The sequence below is a fragment of the Pygoscelis adeliae genome, unplaced genomic scaffold (genome assembly GCF_000699105.1).
Source record: "Pygoscelis adeliae isolate BGI_AS28 unplaced genomic scaffold, ASM69910v1 Scaffold141, whole genome shotgun sequence".
NCBI classification, from domain to species: Eukaryota; Metazoa; Chordata; class Aves; order Sphenisciformes; family Spheniscidae; genus Pygoscelis; species Pygoscelis adeliae.
Window position 1 is genome coordinate 2,475,476 of NW_008824231.1, and position 15,113 is coordinate 2,490,588.

At 42.4% G+C, this 15,113-nt stretch overlaps 1 protein-coding gene across 1 annotated transcript in view; it reads right to left on the reverse strand.

Annotated features, from left to right (window-relative positions):
* Positions 1-409: 409 nt before the first annotated feature.
* The window catches only part of SMCO4 (single-pass membrane protein with coiled-coil domains 4), a 26,589-nt gene continuing 11,885 nt past the window's right edge, over positions 410-15,113 (reverse strand). Inside the window, exon 2 of the mRNA XM_009334839.1 lies at positions 410-1,488. Within this exon, the coding sequence (XP_009333114.1) occupies positions 1,177-1,356 (180 nt within the window). The 5' untranslated portion in view covers positions 1,357-1,488 and the 3' untranslated portion in view covers positions 410-1,176. The remainder of the gene's footprint in view (positions 1,489-15,113) is intronic.

Here is a 15,113-nt window from a genome sequence, read left to right on the forward strand (position 1 = left end):
TGACTTTTGTCACAGAAATAGTTCCTGCTACACTTCAGTGCACGGCAGCATCACATTCTTCCTTGCTTGGCCTGTATTTAAACAGCAGTTGAGAGTTCTCAAATTCCCTCCCCAAAGCCTTCTGAAGCTTAATGCTTACTGAGCGTGCCTTATTTATCTGGATGATAAAGAGCTGTAGAAGAACACAGGATTATTGAACCATTTTGATCAGAGTTTAGAGTTTGATTTCTTAGAATAAAACTGCCTAAGCTGTGCTCACAGCTTCCTTTAAGTGAGGGGGAGAGGGGGATGTCACCGGACAGCAGCTCACTTCAGCAAACAGATTAGAGACCTAAGTTATACTAATGTTACTTTTCCTTCCTTTTTAAAAAAAAAAAAGTTAAAAAAAATCAAGGGCTATATTCAAAATCACCTTTTTATTGCTACTTTATACAGATTTAAATATTTAACATTCAGATAAACAACTATCTGTGTTTATGTAGTTTGTTATTAGTTACTTCACCATAAACTGGTAGAATCACCCTTTCCAACTTCCGTAAGATTCCTTCCAGCAGATCCTGAAGCATTCACTTTGCATGTCGGCACCTCACAGCACAAATAAATTCTTTTTGAGTGAACCATATAGTGTTTAATGAAAAAATTATCACACAACGTAGGCTTTCACAATAAGTCACATTTTTTGCAAAATAATTCAAAGTTTCCAAGTAAGACTTCTCTCTTTTATTCAAAAAATAAATATATCCTTTCTGAATCAAAGCACTTCATATGACAGTAAGTACAAAGAAGAAATGTACTTCTTTGGAAGTTCTGGAATAGACATACAAGAGCTCATGGGAGCAACGTTACCCATAACAGTGATAAAAGCTGAAAGCTGATTTGTTACAAATTTATAGCAGAACACAATTACCTTTTACAAGATAGAGCTTCAAACAGATTTAAGAAAAACACCATTTTGAAAGTGTGAAAGGCACATGAACCAGACCATAAAACGTACTGGCACATTCACTAATACGTTTTATGTTACATTCCTAAAGAGAAACTGCGGGACCCTAACCAAGAGAAACTTGCAAATACCAGCAAGTTCCTTTGCAAAGTACTAAAAGAGTGGCAGAGAGTTCCTTTTGGCTCTTGATAAAATTATTAATACCCCAAAGCTAGGAAGTCTGAAAAGCTGCGTCATTCAGTTGTATTTGGACGAGTCGCCACATAAACAAACACAACAATCAGCAGTACTACAACAGCCAGCGTGGGAAGCACTACGGTGGTGATTTGTTGCCGGGCCTCTTGCATCGCCTGTTTTCTCTCCTTTTTATCTTTGGAGGTCTCTTTTTTGGGTTTTCCTCTCAGCTGCCTCATCCTCCTCTTAGGACCTTTTGTTCACTGAAAAGGGGGAGTGAAGGGAGTTGAGCAGCAGAAAATAGTCCAAGGTCTTTTGAAACAAGAGGTTGAAGAATTCCTTCTCCTTCAAGTGGTCGGCTGTGCAAGAAACTACAACAGAAGGAAAAAAAAATTGAGCAAGATCTACACATATTCCAGTTATTAAAACCCTTTGCAGCTCCACTTGGTAAATCTTTTATCCAACCGGCACCAGTATCTATGCAGCTTCTTTCGAGGAAACGGAATCGCAGTGCGCTTGCTCAGCTCATCGATAACGCTTTCCCCGTAAAAACTACAGCAGTTCATCACAGTGTGCGTATCTGTCCAAGAGCACTGAACTTGCACTCTGTTAAGCCAGAAACAAAGCCCAGCACCACACATTTTATCCTCTGAGGCGAACAAGATAACACAGCTAAAGACTTAATGAAAATAGTATGAATTAGTCTTGCATCAACACAGGGTACCAGCTGCCCCTTCTTCTAACAGCAGCAGGCTCCCGGCTGAGGGTCCGTGGCTCGCCACAAACCTACAGAACGAGGAAGGGCAAGCACGCGCCCTGCCGTAAGGAAAAGCATTAAGCGTTTATCATCCTCACCAGGTATTTATTGGCATAAAGGGTATTCTAACAGGAAGAAATGTGGGGAAAGAGCTGCTTAACTTACACTTCTGGTTCTGCTGCCATAGAACAAAGTCTAAATCATAACATGACTGTGCTGTCACTCTTATTACAGCTGTCATTTTTATAAGAAAAAGGTCCCAAATGATAACCAGCCTGCTTACAAATCACCGTTGTAGACAAGCAGCCATTAATAAGGTAGTCACTCTGAAGCATCTACAAGACCAATTTTTAAAAGCAGAAGTATCTACGAAGTGAGATAAACAAAAACACCGCACGATATGAAAGCCTCTCTGAAATAAGGAGAATTAGTAGGTGCTTAATATTTCCATACCCTCAGTTTCTTGCCCCCAAGCTGCCTACAGCTGTGTAATTCACTGACTGTGCAGGGAGGAGGAGGGAAGATGCCAACTGTTCGGCTACTTTCCTCTTTGCCACATCCCCCATTTCTGCAGTGGCACAATAGCTGGGTACAGGCCAGATGTATCTAAACACAAATTTGGAGGACAACAATTACTGGTGTCAAATATTGAGCTGAATTGAAAGTAAACTATGAACTGATGTCTTTCCATCACTCCCTAACATACTCAGAAGAAAACATACGAAGAAATTAGTGGGTTAATGTAACCGCCTCTTTCCTTTCCTTCTTCTTTATATCAAAATATGAAGATGATTTTAGCGTGCTGCTGTAGGTGAGGAGCATGTGTCAACAAGCAAAGCTGCAAAGCTCACTCAGTTCACCACAGACGTGATTTCCTCTTGATGTGTCATCTCTGGTCAGTGCTACAAGTTGTCTTAGGACTACATTAAAAAAAAAAAAAAAGAACTGGTTTTCAGTGAGAGCGGGATGCTTTCTGTTGGTATTAGCACTCAACCTTATTTGTCAGCCTGACCACAGAAGCAAAACCGAACTAAAATGCTTATGTACAAAACAAGAATCCCCACCTATAGGTTACGTGCAGCTACAAAGGAGTTTTCATCCTTTCTCATAACAGCAGCAACCTGCCTGCTGTGAATCTCATCCAGCCAATTAGGCTGGCGAGATACTGCATCGATTAGGGTAAAATGCCGAATAACTCTACTAACTGAAACTTATGGAAGTGACCAGACTATCAGAGCAACCATGTGGTATTGGGAAACCAAGAGCAAATCCATGGGTCAGTATTTCTGTCTTTACACGGTCCTTCCTGGATACAATCTAAAAAAAAAAACCAAACAAACAAACCCAACAACAACAAAAAAGCCATTGAGTGTGACAGGATCTCAGTGTTCAGCTGGATTCACCGATCTGCATCCCATGCACACACATCCTTCAAGCAGTTGTTTCTTCTGATCATAATCTTTGCCAATTCAACCTGGACTCCGAGGCAAACACTTAATTTCAGTTTTGATAAAGCATAAAAGGGAGATTTTGGTGACTGGAATTATTTTCAAGAGAGGAAACAATAAAGTTCAAGTCTTAGAAAGAACCAATTCCTTCTGCAAGCTGCAGCATTAGAATTGAAATATGTAACAGATTTAGAGAGACCAGAAGTGGTCAGTGAACTTCATAATGGGGAGGTAAATAGGAACTGGATGGAGCAACTACACACGACACCCTGTTCCAGTCTGTTAATCAAATGGGACTACCTCATTTCTAAACTTTCATAACACTTTCTTCTCAGTAAATCCTCAGCTCTCTTACTGACTCAGGGCAGAGCCTTTGGTATTCCACCTTCTGCAAGCTATGGGTTTCTGGTTTGGTTTTGTTGTTTATCACTTCTCTAACAAACTCTTGAATTTCCTCTGGGGCAAAAGAAATCTCTGTTTTACCCCTCCCATTTCTGTTCTGTTCTCCTCCTGCTCTGGTCACAAGCTTTGTTACCAAACTCTAGAAAAATTACTACGCAAAATAGTTTTACATTTGCCCTTTGGGATAACTAGACAACCAGAGTATTTCAGACTATAGTATTTTCACACTGTTTTCTGTCTCCACCGTTAATGTACGTCAGTGGGTTTTGTATCCGTATTACTCACAAGACCCAAGAAGTGATGGACAGTAAAAGCCTTTGGGACTTTCTCTGTACCATAGTAACAAACAGGAGTTGCCATGAAACCAATCTCTCTAACAATAAATGTATGCCTTGCTCTACGCAGCATCACTTGCTACCCAGACATTAAAAACATCAGGATGTTTTTTTAAGTCTCTTTTGAATGAATATTTCATTCTGAAGCAAAATTATCCCAAGTTAATTACATACACTAAGTAACATCTGACGGCTTAGAACAGAAAGCCTTCTCGCAAATGTCAGCACCACTTGAATTGCAAGCTAATGCTCTCCAGTTTGGGAATCTGGCATCAATCTCCAAAAACGTTTCCAGTAGACTGGGTTACTTGGCTTTGCTACTGGCAGAGATGGACTTGCACAGAAACTGGCCCACAGTTTTCAGAGAGATGAGCCTTAGGGTTCATCTTGACTGAAGCATGAAACGGATGCAGTGAATCTCTGCAAGTTGCTGCCAGGCCCCGCTGCCGCTATGGAGCCCAGACATGAGTGCCAGTATTAGACAGTTGCTGCAAGAGACAACACTCCCCTGCAGGAAAAGGTCCGGGATGTCGTACATGCTGCTATGTTCACGTTGGTATGAAACAGTACTTAAAAAGCAATGCTCAGCTGCATAAGACGAAATTTTACGGCCCACGTCATGCAAGTAGAGTGAGAGCCACAGCTACCCTCTTCCACTGCCAGGCCTCTTACCGGCCACCCATGGACTTCACTGGAATGCAGGTGACTACTGACAATTATGGAAAGGAAGAAACAGATACATAAAGTACAGCAAGTCAGTGCCAGGGCCAGGATTACAACGTTAGGGTCTTGTTCCTTGTGGCGTGCACGGCCCATGAGAACAAATTATCTCACGTTACTGAGTTATGTTCTCCTTCAGCCAATAATCATCCTGCTTGCACACTGGCAAGGTCAAGCTCAAGCGAAGAGAGGAAGGAAATAATACAGCATTGGGATGGGTGTAATTAACAGTCTAGTTAGCACTGCCCATTTAAAACATGTCAGAGCAAGTCACTATCAGAAGGGCAACAAAAAAGTGAAGAAAGTGATGTCCCATAGTTACTTCAATCTTGTGCAAACTCTAACCTTCGTGACCAGCTAACTTCAGAGTTATGTCCTCCTTCAGCCAATAATCATCCTGCTTGCGCACTGGCAAGGTCAAGCTCAAGCAAAGAGAGGAAGGAATAATACAGCATTGGGATGGATGTACTTAACAGTCTAGTTAGCACTGCCCATTTAAAACATGTCAGAGCAAGTCACTATCAGAAGGGCAACAAAAAAGTGAAGAAAGTGATGTCCCATAGTTACTTCAATCTTGTGCAAACTCTAACCTTCGTGACCAGCTAACTTCACGGGGCAGAAGAACTGGAAACTCGCTTTTTCTCCTCAAATGGAAGCTGAGTCTCTCCTTTCCATTCCTCGTCTCCCCCAAACAGAAGAGGGCTCGCTGCTGCAGACTGTATGCATCCCCCTAGGGCCGCTTCCTGTTTCTATTAACTGTTCAACCTGGCCCAAGCATCTGCCAAGGCTGGAAATGATCACCAAACTAGTTCAACTACTGCCTTTACTGGAAAGTCAGTGACTCCCTCAACTGGGACATTTGTAGAAATAGCATAGAAAGGATTAACAGACTCTAGCAAAAGTGGAATATCCGTAGTCCACAACAGCATGACAGAAGTCTGGCACTAGCCAGGGACTGTAACTTCACCTTCCTTTTATGAATTTCGCAATTTAAAATTTGGTAATAAAATTGCATGGGGTGATGAGATTATTTTTAAGTTCACTATAGCAAAGTTTCCCCCAAAAGCAGGAACCTGCAGGCTAGAAAGAAACCATCTCGACTGCCAAGTCAAGAAAATGAGTGTTGACTTGGTATATTTGTTTGAAACATCCATTTCACAGAGCCTACCTCTTCTCTCTGACACTGCAGTGCTCCAACTTGACACTGAAAAGCTAAGGTTTCAAGCAGAATAAAACATTAAGAAGTTCAAGCTACCGAAGACAAACCTAAAGACATCATTCTTCAACATAATAAAAAATCACTAATTTAGTACCCTGGCTTGACGTCTAGAGAAGTTACCTTCCTCCTCACCCATCATCCGAACTGCTTTTTATATATAAAAGTGCTCTTCATTCTACCTTCTGGGTTGTTACTCTGAACTGTTTTTGCAGAGCTAACCTCAAAACCTAAAAGCATGTATCAGTGGTGAATTAGAGAACAAATAGGTAATTGTTAGCATAAACTATTGTAGCTAGCAACTCTGATAGCATAGATGCTGTTGCAAGCATAATAGAATGTTTGGCAAAGACACTGTAACCCTATTGTTAGCAGAAGTTACAAAAATTGGGTAGATAACAGAAACTTGAATGTATACACTCAGTGACCATCTGGTTGAAACCGGCCTCGCAGTCTGAAGCTCAGCCAACTCAACATTCTGGGCCAAAGGTGAAGGTACCCGGTGAAGAAGACTGTGAATCTTCCTCCAAAAGACCCCAATAGACGACCACCAGACGGCAGTACGCGTGCGCCAGGAGGAGGGACCCTATGATAATAGATTCTTAGAAATAATTAAAATATCCCACCTTTTTTTAGAACTAGTTATACTAACCCAGCCTATAATAATAAATATGTACACTGCAGAACCATATAAGGGACAGTTAATGCAACATACTGTGTGCAAGCTAGGAGGAGCTATCCCCCTTGCACCCGGCGCCGTAATAAACATACCTGCTTTATAACTCTTTGGAGTTGTGAAGTTTGATTCCGCACGTCAGTGGACTTGCTGAAGTCACTCATACCAATGCTGAAGCATTTGCCAGTATCTTAAAGCGAGTCAACTACGGTTAAGCAGGGATTATTTTGTACCGGAAGGCTGTAGTGAAACTTGTGGAGACTGGGAGCCTTCAAAACAAATCAACAATCTTCCAACCAGAATTTATGGCAATCTGCTGCCTCCTTTTTTTTGTAAAATTAACCCTGACCATTAGCGATCAGCAATTAAAAGCTCCTCACACTATACACGGCTGTTCCTACGAACCAGGAACGGCAGCCCTGACTCGAGCTACACCAGCACTTGCCGAGTATTGCATCTCCTTCTACATGCACAAAAGATTTAGTTTATCTGCATTTAGTGTAATTGCACGTCTAGATGTCTAAAGAACTTATCACCAACCTTCCAGCATGAAGGTATTAGCCATGTTAAGATGAATAATTTTCCTCCTAATCCAAAATTACAATTGTTTGCAAGCCAATTTGGACTAACCTGGTCTAACCTGATACTGTAACATTTCTGAAACAGCAAAACATCTTGAAACTCAAACAATCTGACAAGAATTAATTTTTATCATTTAAGTTTTCTCCTAGGGCCATGGACGTTACTCACACATTAAAAAAACCCAAAACCAGACAACAAACCAGCAGACCATCAGGACACGCTGTATTCAAATTGCCTGCCAGCAGTGGGGAAAAAGGACACAAGACACTTAAGCAGACAATACTCTTCAGATTATTTTAGCGTTAAAAAGCCCCAAAACCAGTAGTTCCCAATCACCGGGACACACCAGCACCAGAGTCAAGGAGAACTAAACCCAACAATCTTAGCTTGTTACTTATTTCTGCTACTGGGCTGATTACTTTAGGGTACTGCAGCCAGAGCTGCTGTACGGAGGCTGGAAGAAGAGTCGAGTCCAAGAGATGGGAAGAGGAGGAGGTGACGACCCAAGGGGCAAGAGGAAGCCTGGTTAGCAGGGAACCAGTACTAAACACTGAGCAGTCGTTAAAACAGGAGGACGCCCTGGCCTCGTGATAAAGACCACCCTTCCCACCCGTGAAAGAGGATTGTTCCTTGCAGTGCTGCCGAAGTCCCAGGCCACACGCACGGAGTGCTCCACTTGCGTGGTCCCAGCAGAATGGACGCAGCGGCTCTGGGCAGCCAGGAGCAGCTGTGCAGGGTCTCCTACACATGAGGCTTTAATCCTCCCTTACCTCGTGCAACTTCAACTTCACTGTGGCCGAGCCAGTGGCCACCGCAAGGAGATGGCAGCTCCTGTCAGAGCAGAAGGAAACTTGATGTGCTGCCCCAGCCAGCACGGGGAGCCTGGGACCAACAAGCTGGCTGAAGTAATATCATTCTTGCTTCTACCCTTAATTAAAGTGGAGTCTACGCAACAGATAACATGTTATCTCCTGCCTTTGAAACCATGCAAATGTTTGGGGTTTTTTTTTTAATAAATTATTGAACTGCATATAATAATGTTACACAAACCCTGGGTACTATTTAATAAAGGACAAGATTTGTTTTACCCCATGGAACACAGATTTTTTTTTTATTACTTCATTACTGATTTTACCTTGAAATGAAATACCACATTTTGCATGGAGAACTTTCTTTCCTGCAGCTGTAAGGTCTGGCCATTCCTCGAGTAGCATCAGCAAGGTCACCAATTTCTAAGGTGATCTGGCCAGCTAGAGATGCAGCTAAATGGGAATTTAAAAAAAGTATTTCAGTAGGAGCTTGGGACAGATTTACAAACAGGAATACTTGCGCGCAGATGGGGTCTCCAGAGACCTCAGTTCTGCACGCAGCCTTTCCGTCCACACAGATCCAGCTCTGCCACTTGTTTTTTTCCTTGTGTTTCAGTTTTGGCAGGTGTAAGAGAGAAAAATAACAATCCTCACATCTTTTTTGAAGAATGCCTTCATCCCATCGGATGACTGCTACCTGGGTAGGATTTACACGAGCACTTAGGCCAGTTTGCACCCAACTCCCACGCCGAGACAGAAGCTAAATCTGCTCCCATGTTTGTGTCAGATGCATTAGGCACCTAATGCCTTGCAAACCTGGCTCTGAGGAGGGGACTTTCGAGGGGGGTGGGGAGGGAAGCCTGATTGCAACAGCTTTCATGCAACTGCGGTAGTGCTTGTCCAGCACTATTTCCATCACATTCAAGCAGTTATTACACTCCATTGTAAGCACTAATTGTAAAACTACAGTTAAAAAAAAAAAATCTTCATTATTTGACAGGCTCTAAAGGAGCAAAATGTTCCATGTAATCACTTGTGTGGGTGACAAAGAGGGACAGAGCAGAGATTTGCCAACTTGACTAAGAGAGCTGAACCCTAAAGAGCAAGCCTGCCCAGCCGATTAACAAAACACTTTAATCCCAGTCACATCCTCCCTCCCTCCCCCCAAACCTCCCCAGCCAACCCACTTTCAGCAACACAAAAGCCGCCCCGCGATGAAGTGAATATATTCCACTTGCGGGACAGTTCCTTTAGGTACCAAAACACAGCTCTGTGCGACCACTAACAAGGCGAAATGATTACGACCTGCTTAAAAAAGAGAGTTTTCATTTGTACAAGCCATCCCCCTAACGAAACAAGAGCAACCTAAGCCAGCAAGGACTCTGCAGGAACAATGACACAAATAACTTTGGCTTCCGCACTGTCAAATGCTCTGGGTCACCCAGCTCATTTCTTTTAAACAGAAGCTGCGCAGCAGAATTGATGCATAGCTGAAGATAATGCTTGCAATGCTAAATTTGAGATCTTCATGTTTCGGTGACACTATCTGTCACGATTTCAGAGTGTGCTAAAAATGAAGAAAAGCATTAAGAGAAAATTTTTTGTTCTATGAAAAATGGATTTTCATATTACAGCATGAGGCCAATTCTTAGTATCGTAAAAATTTACCTCAGTCTGTTTGACTGTAGCAAGGAATTATGATTAGCAAATCAAAACAATCCTGTTTTCAAGGGTAAAAGCTTTTAATTTTAACACATAACAATATGGAACTATTAAGATTCTGTTTGAAGTCAGTTTAACATTTTTAGTGAGGGGTGGTGGCTTTTTTTCCAAATTACAGACCTAAATCTGAATTGACCCATCGTTACTACATCACATTTACTGTAAATGTAGCTTTGAGAGTCTCCAAACTACTCACAGCATTTGAAATATGAAAGCCAGCACTGAATGCTGCCAGGAAGTCAGAAAGAGCAAGGCCGCCAAAGCAAAAAGCTATTTCAATACCATTTTCACAATTCTGAGGACTTGGATATAGCAAGTAATTTGTATTAGAAACAAAAAGCCACGGATCTCTGCATCTGGGAAGGCGTTGTTACACAGAGATGAGGTGACGGTGTTTTTGGCGCATACGGTGTTGCAATGCAATCCTATCTGCCCTGAATGCAGCAAAGAAACAGAACAGAATTCAATTTAAAAAAAAAAAAAAAGGGCAAATCCTTTTGCTCCATGAACAGGTGGATAAATAACTCGTATTTTTCTTTGTAGATAACCAGCATCAAGACAACTTTTGCAATACACAGTCCAATGAAGAAATACGACTAATGCTTACTGAAAACACAAAAACAACAAACACGTAATTTCTGTCACTGCGTGAATTCAATTCCTAGAGGAGGCTGTAAGAGAAGAGCTTGCCATTTGCCTTCTATACAGCTGCAGATGATCTTGCGCATAAATGCAGTAAACCACAACACCTAGCACATGACTTGATATTATGTGTTTGCTCAGCTGTTTTCTTAAAAAGTAATTTTCTCAGCTGTTCCTGACAAGACTCCTTTGGATACAAAACATTTATCTTTCCATTGTACTTACAGAAATTCAGTCAGTTTCTAAATAGCTATACTAAATAAATAAATAAAAATAAATGAGTTGCTGGTGTTGGAGCTCCTCAAAATTAATGTGCTGCTCGCCCAGACCAACCCCAAGCATTTGGCATCTGCAGGAAGGTGCAGCAATAGGAATCCAGTGTGAAAGTAACATTTCTGTTTTCCAGTACAGCTCCGTCAGGGTCACAAGCCCACCGAGACCTGGACTATCGCTGCTAACTCACACCACAAGCTGAACTGTCACCAGAGGGTAGCAGCGCTCATCCTCCGAGCTGATGATGACCTAGGTGGGAAACACTCCTTTCCTACGATCCAGCGTGCGGTCTCGTACAGTCACTCTGTGAGGCAGCATCACTATAAACGTGTTTGAAACAGATCCCTGAGACACACGCCAGGCAGAACGCCAACAAGTCCGAAGCCTGATGTTACAGTTTTGTAATGCAAACAGGAGAGCTGAGGGACTGTCACTGCTTTTCATTATAATTCTACTGTCATTAAAATTTTGGCACTGAAAAATTTGGGCCAGGCTAAAACTTGGCAGGCAAAAAAATCCATGCCCACAGCAAGAACGGATTGTTAAATCTAAACCCACAAAAAACACAAAGGCAAGGGATGAGCCAAAGGCAGCAGGGGTGTGTGCGTACGTGTGTGTGTGTGTGTGTGTGTGCACCAGAGAGGGGAACAATGGAGAGTGACCGACAGAAAAACTGAAAGAACAGCTCCCAAGATACCAGGGCAACATCTAGAAACATCTGCGCTTCCTCACCACAAGACAATCTGTGTATGCTGGACTTAAACTATTTGTGAAACAGTTTGTTTCTTCAGAAGGCACAAAGGGAAATCTCCCTCTTCCAGCTCAAGACAGAACTACCTGCAACAGGAGAAAGTAAGATGGGTGTGTACCTGGACTCCTGAAACCCTCCCGAGACAAGCCTGCAGGGGAAAGTGGACAACACTTCACCGACAGTGGCACTTACCATTTTATTTTATGAAGTAACTTGGAGGTGTTCATAGATTTAAAGCAAGCTGGATACAATGCCAGAGCACGCTGAATGAGGGGTTCAGATCTCAAACTCACGCCCTTCAGGGCTTGTCTGAAGTTCTGGTTTTTCAAGCTTTTCTTGGCACAAATGGTTTTCCAGTAGGAGGCTGAGGAAAGACTGCTGGCACCGTGCCTGTGACTCCCTGCTTGTACACGTGCCAGGGGAGGACTGCATGACACTGGCGAGTAACTAAATCACACAGAAATCAACCCAAATACAGTCACTGAAGTGGGTGCCTGTGTTACTCCCTTACTTGTTTTCCAAGCGGGCCAAGTGTTTTAGTGCTTGTGCAGTGCTGCGGTTTGGCAGATTTCATTCCCACCTCTGTTGCCTTCTACACGCTCTCGTTCAATCCAGGTAATCAAGTTATCAATGAATGAAATAAAAACCTCCACCTTACATTGGAACAGCACCACAGGTTTAGGCTAGAGTTCTTCCTCTGGCAGGCAGAAATCTGCACCTTTCCCAAATTCCTTTCAAATTACAGCAATGTTCTCAACATCAGCGTGACAACAATGCAATCAGGACACCTTTTCTGGGGGGAAGGGAAGATAAGAACTGAGACTTGCGACACAGGATGGGTGGGAAGAGTTTTTTGTTCCTATCACTGGTCTCATTAAAATCTCATTCTGTTTACTTCCCAGATTAAACCTTATTACATTTCACTAAACAATCCCACATTATAATAAAGCAGCAGGCTTTCCTGCCATGATTGATAGATTCTGTTTGCAATTATTTAAGGAAAAGGCACATAATTACATACAGCTGGATTAGGCTGATCAAATCCGTGTTAGTGTCTGTCAATATACACATAATAAGGCAGTGTGACATTAATGTAAACTAATTTAATTGCAGAAAGTTTAATTAAGACTTAATAAAATTACAGGGACAGAAAGAAAAAAGTTTTGCACAGTCTAACCAAAGGGAGTTTCCCAGCAAAGCCACCCTCTAAACACAAGCCTGGTTTTGCCTAATCAGTTCTGCAACACTGGTTCTTGCACCACCTATTTATGTATTCCTATTTACAGTTCTACTGCCAGGACTTTCCACCAGCTCAAAAACTCAGAAGCAAAAGCAAATGCTATGGAGCCGTGTATGTAACGAAGTCCATTACGAGCAAGCCCAGGCAGTCAGAGAAGGATGTCTCAGAAGTTCCTCAACAATGTTCAGCAAACAGCTATCGATCAGTACCATAGTTCAACCACCGTAAAGTACAAGTGACCTTCTTTTAAAGTACTTATCAAGACCAGAACATTACATCTCCCTACGTAACAGTATTCACGTTCTCCCTTCTCACTTCTTCTTGTACAGCCTTCCTTTCCACTTGGGTTGTTTTTAAAGCAATCCGCTATATTCACAGTGCTCTCAGAGAGTCACTGATGATACGCAACCGTGCATTAACCCCAACCAGCTTAGCACAAGATACCAGCTTCACCTCCTGCCGAACAGATTCAAACTTTTCCAAGGGTAGTCATGCTCGTGCACTGCTTACACCGTCTTTTTCGTGCAACTCATAAGCATATGGATGCACCCGAATTCCTAATCACAGGTAAAATATATTAAATGGCTGGTATGGCATACAAGCCACTTTAGCTTATGCAAGCCCACATGTGCAGCGCCCAGGAGATCTGGGAGTAGATGCCAGGAGTCCTGTTGTCTGCACACGTTCCCTTCCCCCCTTAGCTCTGCGATAATGACTCTACCTGTTCTGCATGCGCACGTGTGTTATCACCATTTCTAACCTAGATGCCTTGACTGTTTGTACACCAGGCATTTTCCAAAAGAGTAACTAAGACAAGAAGGGTGTGGGAGCAACACTGCCACTGCGGACCTCCTCTCCACCAGCAAGTGTGCTTGTGTTTTGGTACATTGAAAAGTAGGATCTTGGATCTCACGCAGAGCAATTCACTGCTCCCCAAAGTACCGATTTTCCCACGCTATGATTGCCTAGTATGTTCCCTGCCAAATTAAATCAATTTGAGTATCTTAGTAAAGAAAAAAACAATGCAGATTTTGATTCACTTTTAATAGTCTCTCTGCCAGTTGAGCCTGCTGCTCTGATCTGGTTTACTCAACGATTTGTTAGCCGCTCTGCTCAGCCACCTCTCTGCAGAGGCCTTACAGCGTTTCAAGAATTTTAGAAAATGCTGAAAGACATACAGGATCCTTACCGAAGCCCCATCCAAAAAGGCAGCAAAAATTCTGAATGAGCCCATTTCCCAAACATGAACATCTCCCGCAGACTTAGTTTTTGTCAGCTGGAGGAAGAGGAAAGGGGAAACAAGGAAAAACTTGAGAAACCATAAGTGCTAGAAAGGATTACAGTGCAATCTCCTGGAAAATATATTAAAATTCAATACCATATTAAAACTGTCCAAAAAAATTAAGCCCTCCCCTGTTCAATCACATCCCTCCAAAGCTCTCGGCCAATCTCTCCACGCTAGGGACAAATCACTGTTAGATAACCTTTTTTGAACAAGTCTATCACTTATCCTAGTTTATGTTCTGTTTCCTTTGGCAGCACAGCTATTTAAGTCACCCTTCTAAGCCAGAGTCTTTGGTAATTTTTCTTTTCTGTTCCACTGCAATTCTTCAAAGCATCATAAAGGCAAATTTAATAAGCACCTCAATTTGTATTGCTTTCCATTTATAATACTGCAAGCACCTGCTGCTGCTGAGATCTAAGCAGGCATCTTTCTTACTTTGTATAGATTAATTCAGATTAATCTTAATACTTTCATATTTTAGAGCAATTTCAAGAAACATTGCTCCAAGCTGTTGGGTGGGTTGGTTGGTTTTTTTTGGTCTTTGGGTTTGGGCTTTTTTTGTCTTTAGGGGTTTTTTTTGTTGGTGTGGTTGCTTCTCCCCCAACCTCCCATTTTTATTAAGATGCTGCTGACCAGCTCTTAAAAATACTACTCATTTTGCTTCGTTGTTCACATCAGCCAAATTCGGTAGTGTGTCTTCTGGTGTATTCAGTAGATCCCTCGTCAATGCAACAGCAGGCACTCAACAATCAAACCACTTCAAGTTGTACCCTGAACCCGTAACAATGGAAGTCAAGTCAGCGTTGGGGCCCACGGATGGTTTGGGAACTGTGGGTGCGCAGGGAATGGGTATCTAAAGGCGGCTGCCCGTGATCCAGCAGACGTAGGGTTTGGATCACGTATTATTCAACCTTCTCTCAAACCAGGGATATATTAGTTTTTAATCTTAGATAAGTGCCTGTGAACACCAAGTGACAGTTAAGGCTGCACAATACAGAAGTTAAGTCCTACATCTGACCTTTCAGAGGGGCTGAGGAATCACGTCCTTAGGCGTCTCTTCAGAGTCTGTCTTCCACAGCTTACAGATAGAATATTAATGGCTGCACCCTGGGCTTTGGACATCCTAGTATCTGTAACA